This window comes from Hirundo rustica, chromosome 3 (genome assembly GCF_015227805.2).
Source record: "Hirundo rustica isolate bHirRus1 chromosome 3, bHirRus1.pri.v3, whole genome shotgun sequence".
Classification (NCBI taxonomy): domain Eukaryota; kingdom Metazoa; phylum Chordata; class Aves; order Passeriformes; family Hirundinidae; genus Hirundo; species Hirundo rustica.
In genome coordinates, this window is record NC_053452.1 from 91,622,637 (window position 1) to 91,645,220 (window position 22,584).

Sequence of the window (22,584 nt, forward strand, 5' to 3'; positions counted from 1 at the left end):
ACACAGTGGGTCTAAAGAATACCTGTAAGAATAGTCTGTAAAATCAACATCACTGGACCTTGTGTGTTGGTACCTAATCCTTGTCAGGTTGAAGTCTGTGATGTGGCTTCAAACTTTTCCTAAACCACTTCACCTAGCAAATTTGCATTTCTACCAAGTGCTCCTCATGTATTCAGGTGAATCACATTGCAAAGAACTGTTGTCATAAACAGCTTTAAAAGTACTGCACCTAGTCATATAAAATCACTTTAGCTTGTATTACTTCTCTATGTCAGCAGGTAAATACCGCTGCTATACAAGTATACTTGTGACTGTAGCTGAGTCTGTCTAAATGCCATTTCCTTTTTGCCCAGGAGACCTTTAAGAACTCACCTCAGAGCACTTAGGGACAGCTTTTGCTCAAGTCCTGTCTTTTGGCCTGATGCTCCAAGTCTCTTGCATATGCAGCTGCTGTACTTGATTTCTTCTTCTGCTAACGATTTTCTTTAATGTGACCCATGTCCTGTGTCATTTTTTCTAGTTCATCATCACGGGAGTAAAATGTTACGTTCGGAATCAAACTCTTCAATTACCACTCAGCCTACTATAGGTTGGCAAACCCCTCTCTTTGTCTCCTTCTCCCCTTCTTCTCTCTCTTCCTTCCTTTTTTAAAATATATATCTATATACTTTTAACTATATGCTTCACCCATCATATTTAGCTTAACATGTTCCTACATGGGCTGGTGCTTTGCAAGCTAATTTTTTTGACACGCTTGAAGAGTGTTTCAAAAACAATTGTCATTCACACTGACGCGGTTAAATGCTAACATGTCTTGCATTTATTCATGCAGAACATTCTCCCATATGTATGTTTGTATGTGTGTATGAGTGCTCAGTCACCAATGACCTCATCATAGTTTGGGTTTCATGTTCATCATTGCATGTTGCCAAACTACATAACTTCATAGTTTTGAATAAATATATTTGCTGCTTTCCTGTATTTAGCTATTTCTTCTAGAACATCCAAGCAAGTATTATTTATTATGAATAGCTGTAGAGTTAGCAAAACTGACGATCAGGTTGTGTCTATGTATTAATAGTTGATTGATTAACAATGATTTAGCACGTTGGGCATTCCATTATCACGCTGACTTCCTTTGACAGTGGTTCATTCCTGCTGGCATAAAGTGTTAGAATAAGCGAGTCCTGCATATAACTCTGTGTCCAAAATAAATGCATTACAGAGTAATGCATTTTATTTATTGTTAAAATGTGTTGGAGTTGGCATGGCAAAAATGGCAATAAGCAGCCTTGTGACAGCTTTCATGTCTGAGTCAATGAACACCTCTTTTTGCAGCTAAAGGGAGGACGAATGTGGAGCTGCGGGAAAAATTCATTTTGGCAGATGGTGCCAGTCAGAGCATGGCAGCTTTCCGACCAAGGGGCCGTAGATCACGACCCTCTTCAAGAGGTGCTTCTCCCAACAGATCTACTTCTCTGTCCAGTCAAGCTGGCCAGGCAGCTGCCCCACAAGCTGTTGCTACAAGTACACCAAAGGTAAGGAGAAACATACAAACCCCTACTCTTTAACAAACGTGATATAGATTGAATTTTTGGGTTTTTCCTCACTCCAGTAATATTGGTGCTTTCTCTAGCTTATGGAGAAAAAGCATCTCCATTTTATTTCATAGTCTGGGGTGGATCCGAGAAGTGTTTTAAATGTGTTTTCTTTACTGTTTGTTTGCAACATGGCAGTAGAAGAATTTCTACATTTAAGGTGCCGCATGAACTAACTGGCAGTTTGGGAACTGCTGTGAAAGATCAACAAACCTCTCCATTTCACTTGAAAAATAAACTCTGTCATTTCTTCATTTTAGAACATTTGTCATTAACTCTTTCTGCTTAGATTTTATTTCTACTGTGATTTTGAAAGCCCAGGTATCCTCCATGACGTTGTTTTCCTCTACTCTCCTTCATATTTTGATTTACCATTGTTTCATACAGACACCACATCATTTAACACGCAACTATGGTAAACCATGGTTGACAAACAGCAAAACATCAACTCCTTCTAAGCCACCAGAATCCTCAGACTATCAAGGGTCATCTGCAGAGGTACAGTAAGGACAGAAATTCTAGTCTAATGACTTCCTTCACTAAAACTGTCACTTCACTAACAGCCACTAGAGTTTCAGTGCTTCTGAGCTGCATCCTGTGTATATTAGTGGATTGTCTTTATTTCAGACCTTTGTCAAATTATTTCTCTTTTTTGTATCTATTTTTTCCCCCAAAGTTTGTTTGGTTTTTTAATGTTCTATTTTTCAAGGGTTTTTTTTTTTTAATTAGGAAAATACAGCCTCAGTGAGCTAATGGTTAAAGTTCAAATGGTTAATAAATCATAACAGTGTGGAATGAAATGGTTGAGTAAATGTGGAGAAATACTTAAAAAATAATTAAAACATTCAATACACTTTGCACGTTTCTTTCCTAAAATTGTTTACTTTGAATTCATGAAGTGCTACAATGTTTCTAAACTGCAGGCATGGAATTAATAAATCACAATGTCTGGTGCAAAACCATTAAATAAGTACCCAAACACTTTGAAGAAGATGGCACAGAAGTCTGGCTGTGATACATTAATCTTTACAGCAACTGAAAGTTTTGTTTAGGGGGTAGTGACCAATCATTGCTCTAATAGGAAAGCTATTTGATGACTTAACAGGAAACTAGCATGGCTTACATGGAAATTGCTAGTATAGCAATTAGGACTGTGCTGGCGATTAGGCTATATGACCAAAATTTAAAGGGGCTTGGAGCCAAGTGTTTGCTCCAATGTCATTACAGTTAGTGAAAAGATTGCAGCTGGATCAGGCTGCACCCTGATGTGTCATTGGTGGGAGTTACTCTTGCCCTGGGTTGAATGGAGGGCTTGGAGAGGAGAAGCTTGTGCTACCAACCCCTCTGTTGTATCTGCTTTTCACAAATCTGCACTTTGATGCCTGTCACATGTTAATGTGACACGTTCTGGTGTGAAGTTTCCATAACCTCAGCATGGCTTTGCTCAAAGATGCACAACAAACTTCTTCCTCCCTTCTTCTGTGCATGTTGTTGTGCACACTGCAGGTGTGTCTATGGGTACAGCGCTGCAAGCACACAGGGCTGTGGCTTAGAGTGATTCACAGCGCAGAGTTGTCCCTTGTCAGTTTCTAAAATATTCCTGTATTTTCTTTCATCTCTTAGCTGGTAGCTGCAGTGAAAGATTAATTGATGGTACATTAAAGGGTTTATAGACATGGAAAGGTGTTGTTTTCATTGAATTACAATGACAGGAAAGCAGCTGGCCTGATTTCATATGGGGGCACTGTATTTCTTATCTGCTCTTCCAACCGCCAGTAGTTTCAGTGAGTTTCTTTTATGTTAACCAGTGTGGTTTAAGATTATAAAGGGAATGGTTAGGGTGGGGTAGGTTCAGTGAATTTCTAAAGCATTCTGCAGCATTTACTGCCCAAGAGAGCAGTTACTCATTTTATATGGAAACTGCATTTGGGCTTAGGGCAAAACTGAAGTACAGGCTAGTTTTATTTTTTGCACTGGTGATTCTACCCCAATGCCTTGCCCAGAGTGCAGCAGCTTCAGTGAGGTAACAGTGTTCCCTTTCTCTTTACCCTCCCAAGCAGTGTCTGTACAGCAGAGATTCCCAGGGTGTGGCTTGCTGTATGTCAAGCACTGTACTTGGTTTAACGAGAGTTTAATGTTGTGACCTGCCCTGTCAGAGCCAGCAGACTGCTCTGTAGCCATCTCAGCACTCTTTTGTTCAGAAGTGCCAGAAGTGGTCTGAACTGGCAGCTGCCAGGCAAGCTCCTGCCAGGCCTCTGCTCTGTTCTTAGCTCAGGGCAGCTTCCAACACACTTCTCTAGATCTTGGTTTTCAGTACCTAACTCTACCTACAATTGTATGGGGATCAAAGGCACAGAATGCAGGATCCTGGGATCCAGGCCACTCCCCGAACTGCATTCATCACTGCACTGTTTGTTCTTATTTTTGGATATTTACAAAGTATTTTTGTGTTAATTAAATTACTGTGCATACTGTAGTTTTCCTCTTTTTTGCATACACCTTTTATTTAGTGAGTGATATTTATTTTGAGATCTGATGATTCAATTTTTGTGGCTGTGAAAGGAATTTTCTTATTTGGGGCAGATTGTAAATCAAGATTCATTTCAGAAACAAGAAAGCAGGCAGGGTAAGAATGTGTAGTAGAGACACTGTAAGACAGCATATTGACAACTAGAACTTTTAAAATTAGTCCTGTGCCCTTTTCTTCTGTTTGTTGTTTTTTTTTTTTCTTGCTTTGGCTTGTTTTGGTTGTGGTTTTTTTTTTTTTTTTTTTTTTTTTTGTTTGTTTGTTTTTTTTTTTTCTCCTCCTAGCAAAAGGTTTCTGAAATTTGGTAGCCTTATTTCAGTTTTAAGAATATTTTCATCACCTCTAACTACAGCCAGAATGTGGAAAGTCAAGTTACACAGAAATAAAATCTCAATATGTACCATCAACTAATCTTACCTGCTTGACTAATTATAAGAAGGTAGCTTTTTTCTTTTTTCATATGCTTTGAAATACACACAAAGATGTTAAATGTTAAGCAGACTGTTAAAATTTGTTGTTGTTGTTTTCCATTTGGATTACTTCAAATGCAGACTGCTAAAGGAACATTCTAAACTTCACATTTTGAATACTGCCCATAGTAGCTCAAACCAGTGTTTCAGATTCACAGCAAATGCTGTTGTGACAATCATATTCTAAGCTATGTAGCCCCTGATACCAGTCCTTATCTTGAGTTAAAAAAGCATTTTTTGTTGTGTTTTGGTTTGCATAGGGAACACCAATTCAAGGAAGTAAACTCAGACTGCCAGGGTATCTATCAGGGAAGGGTTTCCACTCAGGAGAAGACAGTGGCATCCTGTCAACAGCAGCTACCAGAGTCAGAGCTCAGTTTGCAGGTGAGTGTCTTGACTTCAGGGATTGATTTACCACTTGCTTTGTTTTCCACTTGAATGCTTAAGGTCACACTAGGGTTCAAGGGAGATGTTAGAAGAGTGGGAAGGAGTAAAACTTGTACTGTCTGCCCATTGCTGAGGGGGCACATAATCAGGCCCTCCATTCACATGTTCAGCTCTGGATGTGCAAATTCATGACTGCGATCTTTTTGACAATGGTACCTCCAATGTATCTGCCCGAGGAACGAGGGAAGAAGGACTTACTCAGAGGATCCAGTTCTTTACAGTATTCAAGTTATTCTCAATTGTGACGGAGCAAAGGGGTCACTTAGTTATGACCTGTCCATTTCTTTTGGAAGAACTGCAGGGAGCAGCTGCAGATTACCTTATTAATGGAATGTTCCACAGAGATTTTTAAAGCAGTATACAAAAATAGAAAGCAGTGAAGCTGTGCTTTTCAACAGTGTTCTTCATACATACAGGGAACCAGATTTGTGGAGATCAAAAATACTTAATAAGTAATTGGAAAATTATGAAAAACCACATTAATTGTTTTCTGTTTAAGATTCCTTGTGGCTTTTTCTTCATGGCAGATTGTCTGGGCAGGATTTACTTAGCAGGCTTGCTGAGAGCTCATTTTCTCAGCCCTTTGTTGGGCAGGAGGTATTCTTTGCCCTTGTTTAGTTGCAGCTTTCATCTGTATGGATTTTAATTTTTTGTTAAAAAAGAAGGGTATGCATTTAAATATTGGGATGTTCATTTGCATCTCCAGGGTGCTTATACTTAGAAATCATGAATGCATAAGGAGACCAGATACTGATTTCTGCCCCCCCGCCTCCAATTAATATCTGAGAAAATGGCAGGGGAAAGAATGGCTTTTGCTGTTGAGTGAAGGTACAGTGCATGTCTAGTAAGTCGAGAAAAGCTGCCAGGATAATGCATTTTTAATGAGATGTGCTAGTGATGAGTTAACGACATATCAGCATTTGATCTTGCATTTTCTTTTCTTTAGTGTGAGACACGGCACCATTTGGACCTCTGTTTGTCCGGCAGAGATCTAAAGTTTAGTTTGTGCAACGAGGAATTTTTGGGGTGGTCAAAGACCTAGGGAAGACTTGCACAGGTTTTCCATCCTTACCCTTGATCCTGATGGTTATCTCCTCTCTGTCTAGAAACCAGAAGAACTCCAAGCAGACCTGGTAGCCGAGCAGGAAGCAAGGCTGGCAGCAGGTCGAGCAGCCGCCGAGGCAGTGATGCATCTGACTTTGACATTTCAGAAATCCAGTCTGTGTGCTCAGATATGTCAGAGACTGTTCCTGCTACAAGCAGGCCGACGCCCCGAGCAGGTTCTCGGCCAGGATCCGCCAAGCCTTCTAAAATTCCAACTCCTCAGAGAAGGCCACTAGCCAGCAAATTGGACAAGTCCTTGAAGAGATAATATGATTGGCTCCACAAAGGTCTTTTCCTTTTGCATTAAATATTTAAGTTCGTAAGATGTAAAATATTATGTAGAAATTACTGTGAAATATCGCAAGAGGTGGATTTTTAATTCTGCAGATGGCCTTATTTGTGTATTTGTCTCCTTACTTTATGTGTATAATTTTTGTCAGATTCTTTTTTGTTTTGCCATATCCTGTCAGAAGGGGAAGAGTTCTAATGTAAACTAACAGTTGTACACAGTAACATGTAGAAAGTACACTAAAAATAATTGCCGAATGTACAGTGTACTGAATGTACAGTAAGTCTCTGCAACCTCAAGAAAAAGGCCTATCACTATGTCATTAGTTAACAGTAAAGGATACCTCATGATTTTTCTTTAAAAAAGAAAAAGAGAATACTGAAAGCCAAAAGACACAATTACACATTTTGAGCTAACTAAACAAACACTAAACGATGTACGTCAAAACTACTAAGGAATACAAACACACGTTCACAATACCCTTATTTATACAGCATCTCTCAGAGAACTCACAGAGTTAATTAAGCACTTGCCAACAATATGATACTCCAATACCTTGCAGCATTTCTGTGCCATTGCTTTCAATGAGGCCAGACACATACTGGATATCTGAACTATTATTCTGTAAGAATATCGATATAAAGTGCATTCATGTACATGTGAGGTTTTCTTTTGCTTGAGTGGATGGTAGCACTGTATCATTGAACTCATTTTGTATCAAAGCAGTTTTGCTTGCAGAAAGCTCAGAAATAAACATGTCCCTTAACTTTATTTCTACTGTATTTCTTATTTCACAGGAAGGTAATTTTCTGTGTTATGTTTTAGAGCACATGCCATTTCAGATGACCAATAATTGCCATAGGAACACAGGCTTTAATGTTATTTCCCATTATCCATATATCTGATTTTGGTTAGCTACTGTATTTGTTTAATAAAACACTAAATTGCACATATCAGAGCATATGAAGTTACATGTAGTTATTGTGTGTCGACAGTTATTTTCTCCATATTAAACTGTGTCATTTATATACCATGTATGAAAGGCATAGAGAGTAATTCACTTGCTCATTCTAGCCATTCATGGATTTATTGAAAGGATAGCTAATAATTCAGTTTCACTGGAAAAACGGCACAGCTTCAAATGGGAGTGCTGTAGCATGGCTGGATAGATGCTGTGGTTAGTGACAGAATCCCTAGAACTTTCAAATGCCCTTCGATAATATCAGAAAGACTTGGGTGGGATTTGGCTGGGTAAACAAAATAATACTCAAAAGATAATTGAATCATTCAAAATCTATTTGTATCAGGATTTCCTTCAACACATAGTTGCACGAAGGTTTGTAGAGAGCCTTGATCTAGCATTCCTACCAGGCTTGGAAATCAGCACAAGTGTTTACTGATTACTGAAGCATCAGTCTCTGCTGCAGTATACTTTATCTTTCCATTTTTCACCTCTCCTGTTACTTCTATTCATCCAGTGATTTTTTTCCTAGAACATTGAAATAGATCAGAATGACTCTGGTGCTTTTTGAAACCACCAACACCCTTGGGTAGTTTTCAATATTTACAGATGATAGCTGATATATTTCTACTTGTAATTATCTGCTTGTGAGCAGGAGAAGGGAGAAGGATAGAATTTAGGCACTTGCATGGATAATTTGACTGAAAGAGGTGGTGGTGCCTAGTGGGATATTCTTGGTGCATTTTTTTAACCACAAGAATGATGTTCAAGGATGTCGGGAGGACAAATCTAACTCCTTTGCAAGGGTACATGCAGAGTTCAGTACCTTGTATCCCAGGAGCATCTTACCTACACAGTGTTGGCACCTACTTAAAGCAGCTTTTATATTGCAACCTTAGCTCAAAAATATTTTTAATACTTCATTAATTATGCAACTTTATGGAATTTTTGTATGACTACATTGTAACTTTACAGAAATATTAGAGGGGTGACCAGCCTCTGAGAAATCCAATGCCAGCTAACACCCAAGGACAAAGTAGATTACTGTGACTTGCTAGTGATTGCAAAATGGGGGAGGATGGGACAGGTAAAGTGGGAAAGTTCATTTATTGGCTGGAGAGAATCATCCAGTGTCAGAAACCAAATTAACAGTAAATTAAATAAGACTGGGAATTCAGTTAAAAAGCCTAGATCTGCCTCCAGATGTTATGCCTTAATTAACTTCTTCCAAAACTTAGCTGCTTTATGTTGATACTAAGAGACTTTTCAAAATTTTGTTGCCTGAGATACAAACTTCATACTGACAAAAGTGTGATAATAAAGAATGCTCTATACTTCTGTGACCCAAGGACAAATCTGCAGAATTTCATGGAAAAGGCATATTGTGAATATATGGATAACTGATAGGTAGCTCAGTTTTAGGGAACTATTTTTTAAAGAAAATAGTGGTATGCAATTTCCATCTTTCTGTAATTAAAAAACATTTCTTCTTTGGTACCAGCATAAATGGGAGATGAAGAATCAGCCCAACAAGTACATCCCCACCTTATTCAGTTGCATGAGTTTTAATATAACCTCATCACTGGAGATGAGTTTTTTCCCCTTGTGCTACCTTCCTTTTAACAGCAGGAGTTGATCATAAATTCATCAGCCTGCTAGGTGACCATGAGTCAATTACAACCTAGTGTGGCCTGGACTTTTATACCTGTTTATTCTGTGGTTGTCCTGCACCGTGAACTAGCAGAGGTGATGGGCTGGGAAGAAGGGTTGGACAGCCTATGGCTTTGGGAACCATATTGTTACCTGAATAATCTATATATAGCACTTGAAAAGCTGGCTCAGTTCTAGGCTTCTTTACTTCTTCATTTTCAGCTTTCTGCCTTTCTGCTTTGAACTCTCTAGTGGTCTAGTGATGCCTCCTGGCCTAAGCATCCTCAGCTTCAGTTAAGGTATATTGTGAGCTTCTTACATGCTAATGCAGTAGATGACAGTAATTCAGGCTTTGCCTCCAGTACATCTCTTTACGAAAGCATAGGAGTGAGGTTCTATTTAATCTTAATTTAAAAATGAATGCATTTCATAAAAGTAAACTGATGCAAGCAGCTATGCCATGCCATAGTGAGCAGCAGGGTTTGGAGCCATACTCTGACAGGGCTAGCAGCACCCCACATGAGACAGGAGCTCTAGCATTAGGTGTGTTCCTCAGAGTATGGGCAAGAGGACATATTCCTGAGCACTTCCTCTTAATGTTCTGTAAATAACCAGGGATGGAAAATGAGAATTGCCTCATTAGCTGCATAGGAACTGCCCTAACTGCTTCCAGGTGTTCCCCGTTCTTAGGCTGTTTGGTAGCACCTGAGCTCACCCTGGGGAAGAGGTATGTCGCTAGATGTTTGTGCTGACTGGGGATTATAGGACGAAGTGGTGATGTTAGGAGGTTTATATACTTGTGTAAGGTGAGTAGGCTTTTGTAGAAGAAAGAAAAAAAGAAAGTGTGCTTCCCTAGTGAAACTTGTTTTCTCTGCTGAATTTGAATAACCTATTTGCAGATATGGAGGTGGAAGAGATGGTTGACTTGTTCGTTTGCTTTCTTTTCAACAGTGCAGATAGGTTACTCATCTCTGTGGAAAAAAACAACTTACATTTCCTAAAAACAGGAATGGAGGAAAAGGGAGCCTTTCAGAAATGAATGAGGCCATACCTTAAATTCTATGTAACTTGTACAAAAATGTTGAGTGGCTGATAGTATTGAGGTATTTTTAAGTGCTCTGGTAAGGAATTGCTCAGTTTTGCTGTTGCAAATGAAATGGTATCTGACCTGAAGCGAAAGGAATCTTGGGGTGTTTTTTTTTTCATAATTTACTGGTTGTTCTGAAAAGAAATTGTTTAAATAGTCTGAATTGCAGCTTGGGATGCTCAAATTGTGTTTCTCTATTGGAAGAGTGAAGAAAAGCCTGATGAAGGTGAATTGTTTAACTTAGCTGGATTCCTGGCTGAGTAAGTATGAGAGTACTTGTGTTATGTGTTAGTACATGTGTTATTAGCACTTGGATAGTTGAATATGAGTAAAAGCCCCAACCTATAAATCAGGCCCTGTCAACATTTACAATACTATTTGTTCTTCTGAGAGGAGGCAGATGGAGTGGTGATAGTTTTGTCCTCAGGGAAAGCTGATGTGGAGCTTTTTGTAGGGGTCACAATGATCTTTGCAACATTTGGAAGATTATCCAGTGCCTTTTTTTTTTTTTTTTTTTCCTCTTTTTGGGGCTTGATCCTGGATCTTCCAAGTCTTAGAGTCATAGAATAATTTAAGACGGGGATGAGGAAAACAGGCTTGTAAATATGAAATATTGAGGAACTTCACATTTGATTATCAGAAGAGGGGGTGTGACTTTAGGCAATACTGATTTGAAACTTTATAAACCAAACCAACAAAATAAGGTAATTTGGATGGGTAATGTCTACCAAAGACTGAAGTGGCTAAGCTGCTACTTGGAGTCCTCTTTTCTCACGTGAGCATGAGAGGACTGAAAACTGTCTAATACGTAATGGATGCCTTTTCCATAAAGGTACTGGTAAGCTCAAGAAAAGTGCTGATCAGCTTAGACTTGGAAAAATTATAGATGCAGTAATAAATGAGATAGTAGTGGAAGCCTGAATAAATATACTGTGGAAGAGTTGGCTTAGCTTTTGGAGGCATGTCATGCCTCAGAAGCTGCCTGAAAGTCCTTGAAAGGATCAGTTAATGTGGACAAAGGTTGAGAGTGACCACGTGGCTTTGCAAAAGAAATCAGTGATTCTCAAAGGAGTGAGCACTTACGGGATCAGAAGAAAGGGCTTACTGAGGGTAAATAGCACATTGAAAGCTAGGAAAGAACGAGCTCAGTTTTAACAGAGGAAGGAGTTCTGCAATGGAACCCTTGACAGGTTTTAACATAAAGCTGGAAACGCTGGCTCAGAGGTTCCTGAAGTGCACGTTGTTGGACGGGTGCTCTGGAAAAAAGCATCTCTGTGTTTCTGAGATTCATCGCATCTCCTGGGGGTGTGCATTGCTTTCCACTGATGCTGGGGATCCTGCAGTGACTGGCTCAGCCCTAGCCAACTAATCTTCAAATGGCTAATTAAGTAGAATTAATCCCACCCCAAATTAATGAGTTTATTTCAAGCTAAGAAACACTGGATGGGATTTTCCTGAGTAGTTTAGAAATTCCACTTCTAGCTTTTATTACTTTCTCACCTTTTTGGTGCACTAAAGGTATTTTAGGGTATGAAAAGTATAGATCATAATATAATTTTGTGTAATATCTAGTCACATTCAGGAAATGCAAACCATGTAAGGGGTGGAGAATCCCATCATGTCTCATACTTTTAGGTACTTAATCAGCTCTCTTACTTCAGGAGCTTTTGAGCATTCCTGGGATCCTTCAGCCGCAAATCCAGGTACAAATGTGCTCCTCTCTGTGTTGCTCCCAGTCACATCTATCTGTGCTAGGCACCTGCCAATCCTGTTTCCTTTGAGTTTTCCAATTGTTGATCTTCCTGGGATCCACTGGCACAAGGGAAATGAGCGTGTCTTTCAGGAGGCAGTGGCAGATCACACAAAACCTCAAGACCTAAACCATTAAAAAACTGAAGGAATTGAAAAGAATACCATGTTGACTTGTTTTTCTTCAAGTGTCCTATGGATCCAAGGAAAATAAGTGGCCTTTTCCAAAAGGCATGAGCTATTCATTAGTATGGTGTGATTTTTTTTGTTGTTGTTTTGTTTGTTTGTGAGTTTTTAGTGTAGTGTTTTGGATTTTGTTTTGTTTTTTCCTATTTGCCTTCTAAATAAACACAGTTGAGTATGGCCATGCATGAATAGCTTTTTCTGGAATGAAGAAAAATAAGTAAGTAACTATTTATTTGAATAGTTATCCAGTGAGAAATGAATCCAGAGGAACAGTTTATTATACTGGAACTAAAGGGCAAAGCATAGACATTAATTTTTAAGCAAATGTAATTTCTTTTGTAAAAATATAATGAAATGTAGTAAACAAACCACAAATAAATTAGGCAAGCCTAAGGAAGGCAAGATGCTTGCAGTGGAGGCTGTTTCTATGCATTGCTATTGGTTTTTCCTCACAGAATATGTTTGCAAATATAGTTGTTCTGAGCTGTACAACACCTCTGCGGCATTTCCTATTAAACTGAGCAAACTGAATTTTGCAGCCCATATGTTTGGGTGTGTAACAAGAGCTGAAATGATGCTTCCTGTGGCCAGATGGTGAGGAAGGTGTGTGAGCCCCAGCTCCGAGCTCGGCTGGAGCTCCTGGTTATGGCCCCACGTAGGCAGAGCTGTCTCTTCTCCCCAGAGACCTGGAGGCGACTCTCCGGAGGTGATGGCTCATCAGTTCTGCTGCTGCTTGGGAAGAGCATGAGCATGATCACAGTGCTTTCAGACACTAGAAAACCTTCCTTAAGTCCACTGATTGGGTTACTTGGTCAACACAGAGTTCTGCATGGGGCTTCTTTTATGCACATACCATCTTTACCTAGCAGAGGAACTAATGAAGGAATAATCTTTAATAATTCGTTATCACCGCACAGTTCAGGGCATTTATTTTTCCCTCTCTGTTTTTTGGGTTTTTTTTTTTTTCCTTTTCCTGCCCCTTCAACCTCTCTAGCAAATCAGGACTTATTAACAGATTTCTGAGGAGGATTTTATTCTTAATGATGCAAAAGAACTTTAATGTAGCACTTGCTAAGGGAAAAGCTCTTCTTAATTACTATTGGAAATTTCAGCCCTTGGGTGAGAACTTAATATTTAGTAGCTTTAAAGCTTTCCATGTGAGAGAGAGCTCCTCCTCCCTTCCAAGCTCCCACTCTGTTTCCAATAATGTGTGCAGGGCTCTCCAAAATACTGCAGTGATCTCATCCGGTGAAATAACCCTGGTCAGTACAAGCCCAAATCCCCCATTAGGCTGTATCTGCCTGCGGGGGCATCAGGCTGCCACCACCAGCCTCTCACCCATCGCAGGACAGATGCCCTGAGGCTGGGTAACAAAAAGGGTCTGAGGGCAGAGCGGGGGCTGGCAGGCAGCTGCTTGCAGCCTGGTTTCACGAGAACAAGACCTCTGTCATAGCTGTCACAGCTCACCCCCAGCAGCAAGAGCCTTCATCCCCTCCCACCCATTGGACAGGCCGTGCTCTAGTGCAACACTAAGAGAAGTTGACAATTAGTCAGGAATTCCCTAAATAGCAATGCAGACTAGAAAGGGGAATTACCAGCTGGAGTTTTTCTGTCAAAATGGCAGAGCTTAGGGAATCTTTTCCTTGTTTTAGACATATGGCCTACTGTGTCCAGGATGTCTTTTCACATGGTCTTTTTATAAATCAGCCTCTGGCCCTAAATGCTGTGTTATTGAACTCTAGGGTATAAGTTATGGTCTCCAGTACTACATAAATAAAAGCAAGTCTTTTCAGATGAGTAGTCAAATGATGTTGAGGGAGTTTGAGTTCAAGCAGAGTGATCTAATTTGACTGTTCAAAAATTAAATAAAAACTCTGAAAAAAAATTGATTGTGCAAAGATTATGCTATGACTGTTAAACTACCAAAAATTTTCAGAAGAACCCGTTGGATGGGCAGTATTTTAGGCAGCTGCATTAACATCAAGTGATGGTTTGGAAAATTCAATTTTGGGGCTTGGTACTGGGTTTTTTGCAATTTAATGCCTGTGCATGAGCTTACCAAACTGAGGTCATTTGGATGTTTACATGGTTTGGAAGGTAGAGTTGGAGATAAAATCAGTTGGATTAAAATACGAGAGGAGAAAGACATCATTGGATTGCTGTCATATTAACTTGCAAGGAAACATTTTTTCTGTTAGCTCACATGTGTAGTCTCAGAATGGAGCACCAGCTGTGTCTATCTCTGGAGAGATCTAGCTAACAATGCATGTCAGAAAAAATTATAGTGTAATTTATTCATACCTCTCAGAATAGTAGAAATAAGGCTGAAATCCATGTGCCTGAAAACAAAAGGTTTTGCATTAGTTCCAGTCTTGTCCAAGGATGGTCTATAAGAGTGATAAAATGTCATGGCAAAGAAAAAAACAAATTAAAGCGTAGTTCCTAATCGAACTCTGAAATAAGTGTTAAATTCAAGGAACAATGGACTTGTCAATTAGAGTGAGAGCGGCAAGCCCCGCAGCACAAACTTTTTTCCTGGCTCTGAGCACTGGGGGTGTGGGGTGAGTTTGGGACTGACTTGATCAGGCTAGGATGGCTAAAAATCAAGTTCCATTTAATTTTTAAGTCAGTGTTGAGTTGTGTTTTCTGTCAAGGTTATTCTTCAGTTAGTCTTTCAGGAGGGGAGACCAGCCAAAAGAAAATAAGGAGTCTCACATTCGATGTCATATCTTGCAAGAGCTATTCTTTGGCAGGGCTCTGTTCTGGCAGTAATGCAGGAGATGGACGGTCCTTCTTCAAGCTAACAACATTGGGAGAGTCTTTCCTCAAAGAGATGTCGCCAAATGGTGTAAAAAAAAAAAAAAAAAAAAGCCAGAGTATCAGGCTGGATGATATTGGGGCATTTCTTAGGCTGGTGTTTCTGTAAGAACCAGTATAAAGCACTTGTGTTGGTGATTGTTCTACGGATTTAAAAAAAAAAAAAAAAAAAAAAAAAAGAGAGGTCAAGTTACTGGAAATATGAAAAATACCATAAGTGATAGTTTCCTGGCTAGTCTTGGTTTGCCTCAGAAATGCTTTGGTGATGCTGCGCTTCCAATAAACATTAGTATAACAAAACACATTCTGTTTCCAGCACTTCTGATGGTGACTCTCCTCTCAGATCTAACTCTTTGTTGTCTGGTTTGGTGAAGTGGTTACGGCACTCTGCCAGCGCTGTTCCTCCGTCGCTAAAGCTGTATTGACAGCGATGACTAGCTGCGCTGGCAAGATAGAGATGGCATTTCTTGCTCACAGAGTCTGGGGCTTGTTTCTTGGACTTCATTGTTCTGGGTGGAAAAATGATGATGACTATTTGGTACTCCTGTTGCCTGTGGTGAATGAAACCAAGATACAAAAAGCAATGTACGAGTGCAAAAAATCAGTAGATGTGAATACTTCGAAAAATCACAAATAAATGCAAGCCTAACTTTAATCTTCAATGGTTTGCCCTAGGATGTATTTTCATGTTCATACACATCTCTCCCTAGCATACCAGTTCACCTGGAGAATGGAATTCAAAATGTACTGAAACACTTTTTTTTTCCCCCCTTTTTTTTCTGAGGCCAACAGGTGGTTGATTTAGCGTGGGATAAATATTCAGTGTACTTCCAAACTTTCTCTTATGTTTGAGATATCATGTTATCAAAGTCTTGTTCCAAAGAGATGTTTAAAATTAAAAAGCAGATGAAATGTGAGAGCAAAAAACCACCTCTTGTTGAAGTTAGAATTGCTCTGGACAATGTGGCTCAAAGAGCAAATGCTCAAATGCGTCTTGTTTATAAATGCACTATGTGCCAAAGCTGTCTGCAGGACAGAAGTGTTTGGTCCTTGTAGGGAGTGTCCTAAATACAAATTAGGGTTACCATGTCACTGCTGGTCCCTCATTCTGGTACCTATAACCTCTGCAGAGTGCTGCTCTTCTCTTACCATTTTACATTTAGGAGTGGGAAGAAGGGAAGCAGGAATGTGCCACCTTGCCGACAGGAAACAGAAAAGCAGATTAAGCCCTTTGGCTGGGAATATTCAGGAAATTTGCTGGCACATCAGGAAACTGGTTTGGCACATGCTAATCTTCATCTTCAACCTGAGCAGAACATCCTTCTCTTTCAAGAGCATCATTATTTAATTATGTCTGTTTAGGAAACTAAACTTAATCCTCCTTGTCTGAAAAGACATCCTGGCTCATCTGGAAATTTAAATTATGATTTAAAAATAGCTACAAGTCAGCGTTTACTCATACAGTATTATCTGCTGGAAAAGGCATTGGATATGCTAGTTACAAATGTACAAGTCAAGCAGTTACAATACATAGTGCCCATCGAGTGTTTCTGCTAGGGAGCACAGGCTCAAGGGAAACACAAACATGAATATGAATTTGTCTTTTAGTTTCGGGCTCTGGAATGTTTCTGTTCTAACAAAACCAAAACATTGACTCTTTCCCAGCAAAGTTATAAATAGAAAGTAGGCACCCTCCTTCTTATACAGAACGATAAACTGCAAAAGGAGATTGCTCACAAAATGAAAAAAAACCCCAGTTTAAAATGATGTTTTACTTGTGTCTCAGAGCTGCTGCACTTCTGCAACAAACAGCTGCTATTTTTCCTTCATTTTCCCATGTAATTGATTTATTCTCATGACTGAGAATGGCATGATGCAGCACAAACAAGACAAAGAGTCCTCCTGCACAGTGGCCTGTTGTATTTCTTTATGAGACTAGATGACCGCCGATGGCAAAAGGAAAGAGTCTGCTCTCTCTCACCAGGTGGAATACAACAGCTTTATTCTCGAGTCCTGCCCTGCCTGGCTGGAGCCCTCCTCTGTGCCTCACGGGGCCAGAGAGAGCGAGGCCCCACCTGTGCTGGGGCTTTTTCCCCAGGGGGCAGGGCCCAGAGGCAGGGACAAGAGACCACCCAATCAGGGATAAAGTGTGAGGGGAACAGAGTTGGGTTGCAGCTGAGTAAGGACAAACCACATGATTACAAATCTGACAAAACACAATATTACAACCCTGGCATCTGTGTCTCTGACAGGTGAGCTGAAGGTGGTTCTCAAGTCTAGATGGCCTCAAGCATCTTTGGGGCTGTGCAAGCCGTGCAACCAGGATCCATTAGTGACATGGGTCAAAATGAACTTCTGGTCCTGTTTTAGAATCACAGAACCATTTACACTGGAAAAGTCCTCTAAGATAATTGTCACACCATTAACCTAGAACTTCCAAGTCCGTAAGTGCCCCATCTACACAGCTTTAAAAAATCTCCAGGAATGGAAACTACTTCCCTGGACAGCCTGGTCCAGTGCCTGACAAACACTTTTGTGAAGAAGTTTTTCCATCCAATTATCTTCTCGTTCAATCCACTTCATGTTTATTTGGGTCTGGAACTTGCTTTGTAGATGATATAAAGCTGGGAGGAGTGGCTGATATTCCGGAGTGTTGTGCTGCCATTCAGAGGGTCTTGACAAACTGGAGAAATGGTGACCAGGAACCATGAACTGTTCACCAAAGAGAGTAAATATTAAGTCCTCTACCTGAGAAGATGTAAATCTAAGCACTTGAATATTCTGAAGCCTGACCAGGTGGGAAGCAGTTTTGCAGGAAAAAAGCTGGGGCTCCTGGTGGGTACAAAGTTGATGTGAGCCAGCAGTGTGTCCTTTGACACAGGTGCCCAGCAGCCTCTTGAGCTGCACCAGCAAAAGCTTTGCCAGTGGGTTGAGGGAGGGGAGCCTTCTGCTCTGCCTGGTCCTGGTGGGGCCAGGGGGGACCCTGTCCAGTACAAGACATGGGGGCGGTAGAAGGAAGCCAGCAAATAATGACATGATGAAAGGATTGCAGCATTAAAATGAGGGTGAGAGAGAGGCATCTGTTACCTGACTGGGGTAGAGATCAGAGTAAAGGTGAAAACTGACTCTGCTCAATGGTATCTTTTGAAAGGAGGAAAGGCAACGTGCTCAAGTTGGACTGCAGGAAGAATACTTGGAGACTTTGTTGTGAAGATGGCTGAATGCTGAAAGCGACTGCCTAGACAAGTTATGGAGCTGACATCCTTGGGAGACATTAAAAACCTGATTGGATGTAGTCCTGAGTGGCATGTTGTAGCTGACCATCCTCTGAGTGGGGGGCTGGGCTAAATGATCTCTGGAGGTCACTTCAAACCTCAGCAACTCTCTGATTCTGTAATTTGTAACCTCATCGTACAATATACAAATTCTTATTTTTAATGACATTTGATATTTATAGGCTTTACTACTAAAGGAGTACTGAGAAGCATCAGCCACAGCTATGGCTTGCAGGGAGCTGTTCATACGGGTAGACAAGTCTTAGGACCATGAAAGAGAAGAGCAAAGAAACAAGGGGATTTGCTGAAGGCAAGCTGTTAGCCTTATCTTCCTCACTCCTTGCACAGTACTCTATTCACAAGTAGGTTTTTCAACCTCCTTCCCCCACAAAAACACTCCAGATTTTGTTTCTAAGTCTGCATGGGTAAAAAATGAGATATGAATGCACAGATCTCACTTATAAATTTTCTAATATAGATTATATTTCTGAAACAAGTTTGCCCTCTATTCAGCAGTTGAGGGAAACAGAGGTACATTCATTCTGTGAGAACCTCTTCAAAGGTCCATTCACAGCCATTCATGGGAAGTGCTACATTGCCGGGCATGTGTGAGAGAATAAGCACTTTAATTGAATGCATGAGTATCTAACTGGCTGCCAGATTGTGACTGGCCTCTGTGCAGGCCCAAAGTTGCACACGTCCTGCTGGGAGCAAGAAACCACTGTAGAGACAAGCCATCCTCTTACTCTACGAGCTGCCCAGTAGACCAGGCACAGCAGAATGAAGACAAATCGGTGAAGGTGGCCATGGGGGCTGAAAACAAGGCTTCTTACAACACAGACCATTCATTTGGTTGAAGGACTTCCTAAATGAGGCTTTTATCTGTGTACAGAACTGTACAGAACTGTGAGCTGTAGGTACTCTGAACAGAGCTGAATGCTTTCAGGTTTTTGTAGGAAATGCTGGACGTTAAGTCTAGTCTGGGGTACAAAACTACTGTCGTATTATTTTTAAATGTGGACTCCAGTTTCATTCTACCTTTGCTTGCTTGTTGTATAATATGTTTCATTTTCTGTCCTTCCATTATTAAAAACTCATTTGCTTATGTTTTCCTCGAAAAATACCCTGATGGATACTGACTAATAATACAAAGCATCCATAAAGGAGGTGAAAAGAATGGGTGCAGGCGGCAGGGTATTTGGGGATGCACTTAAAGCTGTTCATTAAAAATACGTGAATCTGCTTCAGGAGATTTGACAAACATTGATTTTGCTTGTAGAGAGCAAAGGATAAAAAGCAGCCCCTCTCCTCTTTTCCTGCAAAATGAAAGGAACTGATGTAATTGTTCTAAATCCAATACAATGAAGTGCTATTGGAGCAGTGCCAGCAATGTATTTCCTGCCAGTGTCTGCTCCTCCAATCAGTTTAATTATGAGCAATTGTTTGGGTTGTGCTGTGAAGAAATATTAGAGAATGGAAAAAAAGAACATACTTTGGGTTGCTATTTTGCAACTGATTCATGGTTTGGCAGAAACCATTAACTAGATTTTATGCTTTACAACACTGTATTAGTATCATTGTGGATCAACCTTGCCATATAAGCACATACAGCACAAATCCACCGTTTATTTTGACAAGGTTTTAGTTGAAGCATTTGAAAAATGCTGAAATAACATCAGCTATTGGCTAGAATTTTTGGTTAATCATGTGCCTACTCTTATCCAAGGGATCTAAGCAGGCTATGAAAAACTGGCTATTGTTAATGTCTCTGTGTTTATCTGTCACGTCGAATTTTTATAATAATTTTTCTTGTGCTTGACACACTTCTCATGTCTTGCTGCTGCATGCAGAGGCATTTTGTAATCCTAGATCAGTTCTTTTGGAGGGGCAGACTGGGGAAAGATGGTTCTTCTCCCAGCTTGGAGGATTTTTCTCCTTAATTAAGCTAACAGCACAGCTCTGGAAGCGAATCCTGATTAATGTGTACTTCAGCTTGTGTGGAATGGTTTCAATGCAGACTAGAGAGGGTATTTACTGGGGCAGCGCCTCTGTGCTGAATAGTTTTCATGCAGAGATCTTGCAGGACAAAACCCAAAATGCCTATTAGTGCTGCTCGGCAGCCTGGTCAGCTGCCAGGACGGGAGCCAGCCGGGCACAGCACTCGGCTGTGGAGGGGAGGGAGGAGGTTCTCACATTGCTGAGCCTGATGTAGCCACCCCTGGTGTCATTCCTCTCCAAGCAGAGAATTTTAGATTTCAGACATTGTCAGATATTATTGATCAGCAAACTAGAAAAAAAAAAATCCCTTTGAATACAGAAAACAAAGAATTCATAGCACTTGCGGCAAGTGTTAGTTTCAGGGGTTCATGCCTAGATCTGATATGACATGCTGCAAGAGCATGCTCCCTCCAGGAATGTCATATGAACTAGCCTGATCGAAAGCCTGTTCCAACAGAAGACAAAAGATGCACTTGTTTTCATATTTGCTAATGGAAAATGTTCATTTTCCCTCCACTCTCATGTGAGTTGTGTATGCACTTTTGTTTTCTGATACTAGAACAAGTCTTGGATAACTAACACATCTCTCCTTGTACTGAGTAATATGGAGATAAAGTAAATAAATTGTGTAAATGCTGCAGGTGGCATTTTGCATCTCTGCCAGGTTCTGCAGTCTTTACATTAAGCATATTTCTTAGATGTAGCTTAAGCCTGCAAAGTTCAAGGGGTACAAGGGTCCAGCTGTTTGCAAAAATGTAGGATCCAGCTGCAAATCATCTGTGACTTGGGCTGCTCCAATTGAGCTGTTAAAATGTGAGCAATGGTAATTTCTAGCAAGAGTTCTGAATTTCAACAGTGTTCAGAAATAATAGTGAGAGAAACAGAAGTCCCGTGTTTGCATCCTATGTTAAGAACTTTCTTACGTATCTGCTTAGCTTGAAGATCATTTGAGAGATCATATTTTGCCCAATGGGGTGCGGCACCTCAGTTACCTAAGCATGTATTGGAAAATGATTTTCCATCAGGAAGCAGTGTTCTCTGTGAATACAAATCCTTCCCATGAAGAGATGTTACAGAAGGAACAGTAACATCTTGGTTGTTCCAGGAAACAGAGATAGAGCAAATGAAACTGCTGTTTAGAAAAGTAGGAGCAAAAGCATAATTAGAGATAAGGAGATAAGATCATGGGATGCATTGTAGATGTTACCAGGGAAGAAGAGATTAAAATCACTCTATTCTAGGTCAATTCAATAGAATAAACCCATGAAATACTATTTTATTCTAGCCACTCACATACTAATAAATAAGGGCAGAGGTGGGTCTCATAAAGAAATTTCCATTACCACTGCTGTTTTTAAGAGCTATAGTTTGTCTAAAAATAAAGCTTGTTATGTTGCCAGATTTATATCTTTTATTTTTTCCAGCCATATTCTTAGAGTTACCCCGAAGAGTATTGCTGATTTGAGAGCATGGCTATGACCTGCTCTGCTGCTGCCTTCTGCTGTATCCTCAGGAATGGTCAAAATGAGATGAATGCTTACCCGGTCCTTTAACCAGCCTCATTATACTCCTTAACATTACTTGCTGATTGGAAGCATTCTGTGTCAGGGGAAGTTGTGTCCCCCTGACATCCTCTGGCTGTTCAGTGCTGAAACTCATCTTTCCTTGCACTGCCTCACCACCAAGTTTTCACTTGTGCTAAGCTGCCTCTTTTTCTAAACAATTTGTGACTACATTGAAAGGCACACTTCCCCAACATAACCTCCATATGAAGGTATTTGTTTCTACATTTTCTTCTCCCACCCTTAAAGGCATAATTCTATAAAGGATGTCCCCTTTTCCTTAACACCAGCCTTTGTTTATTGTGGGTCTTTGGGAGGGACCTTGTTTAACTTTTTTGGAAATCCAAGAAAACTGTTCCAGGTATATTTCCCTTGCAGTGACTCTGGTAGTGTACCTCCCTTGTTTTTTGGGAACACTCCTCCTCAGGCTATCGCACTGGTCTGTCTGCTGCTTGCATTTTTTGCTACAGTTTCTACTGATTCCTCAAGTCCAGAAGAGAAATTTATTGGTTAGCAAGCTAACTATTCAAGTTACAGAGAACTCTTGAAGAAAAAATAAAAAGGAAAAAAATAACACTGAATTTGCCTCTTCATATTTTTCTGTTACTGTCACTATTTTATAGCAATGGCTGGAATTGGGTATTAACACCAAGGAACATTTTGGTCTCCATATAGCATCTACCAGAAAAGATGTATATGGTCTTTTCATACAGCTTAGTGTGCAGATGAACTGTAGCGTGGCAGTACTCATGCAATGCTTGAGCACTGGTACACGGTCCCTAATCTGTAGCATTAAACTGTTGTTAAGCATTCAGGCCAAAATCACACCAGAAACCTCTCCAGTTCTTGCCTCCACATGCAATT

General features: G+C 40.3%; 1 protein-coding gene across 15 annotated transcripts in view; it reads left to right on the forward strand.

Annotated features, from left to right (window-relative positions):
* The window catches only part of DST (dystonin), a 297,150-nt gene extending 289,944 nt beyond the window's left edge, over positions 1-7,206 (forward strand). For 7 of the 15 annotated variants that reach the window (XM_040059996.2, XM_058420090.1, XM_040059991.2 and 4 more), the window contains 5 exons: positions 521-589; positions 1,339-1,538; positions 1,986-2,096; positions 4,856-4,979; positions 6,149-7,206. In XM_040059996.2, coding sequence (XP_039915930.1) covers positions 521-589; positions 1,339-1,538; positions 1,986-2,096; positions 4,856-4,979; positions 6,149-6,414 — 770 coding nt within the window. In that variant the 3' untranslated portion in view covers positions 6,415-7,206. The remainder of the gene's footprint in view (positions 1-520; positions 590-1,338; positions 1,539-1,985; positions 2,097-4,855; positions 4,980-6,148) is intronic. The other 8 variants (XM_040059997.2, XM_040059998.2, XM_040059999.2 and 5 more) reach the window with 2 other exon arrangements.
* Positions 7,207-22,584: the final 15,378 nt, after the last annotated feature.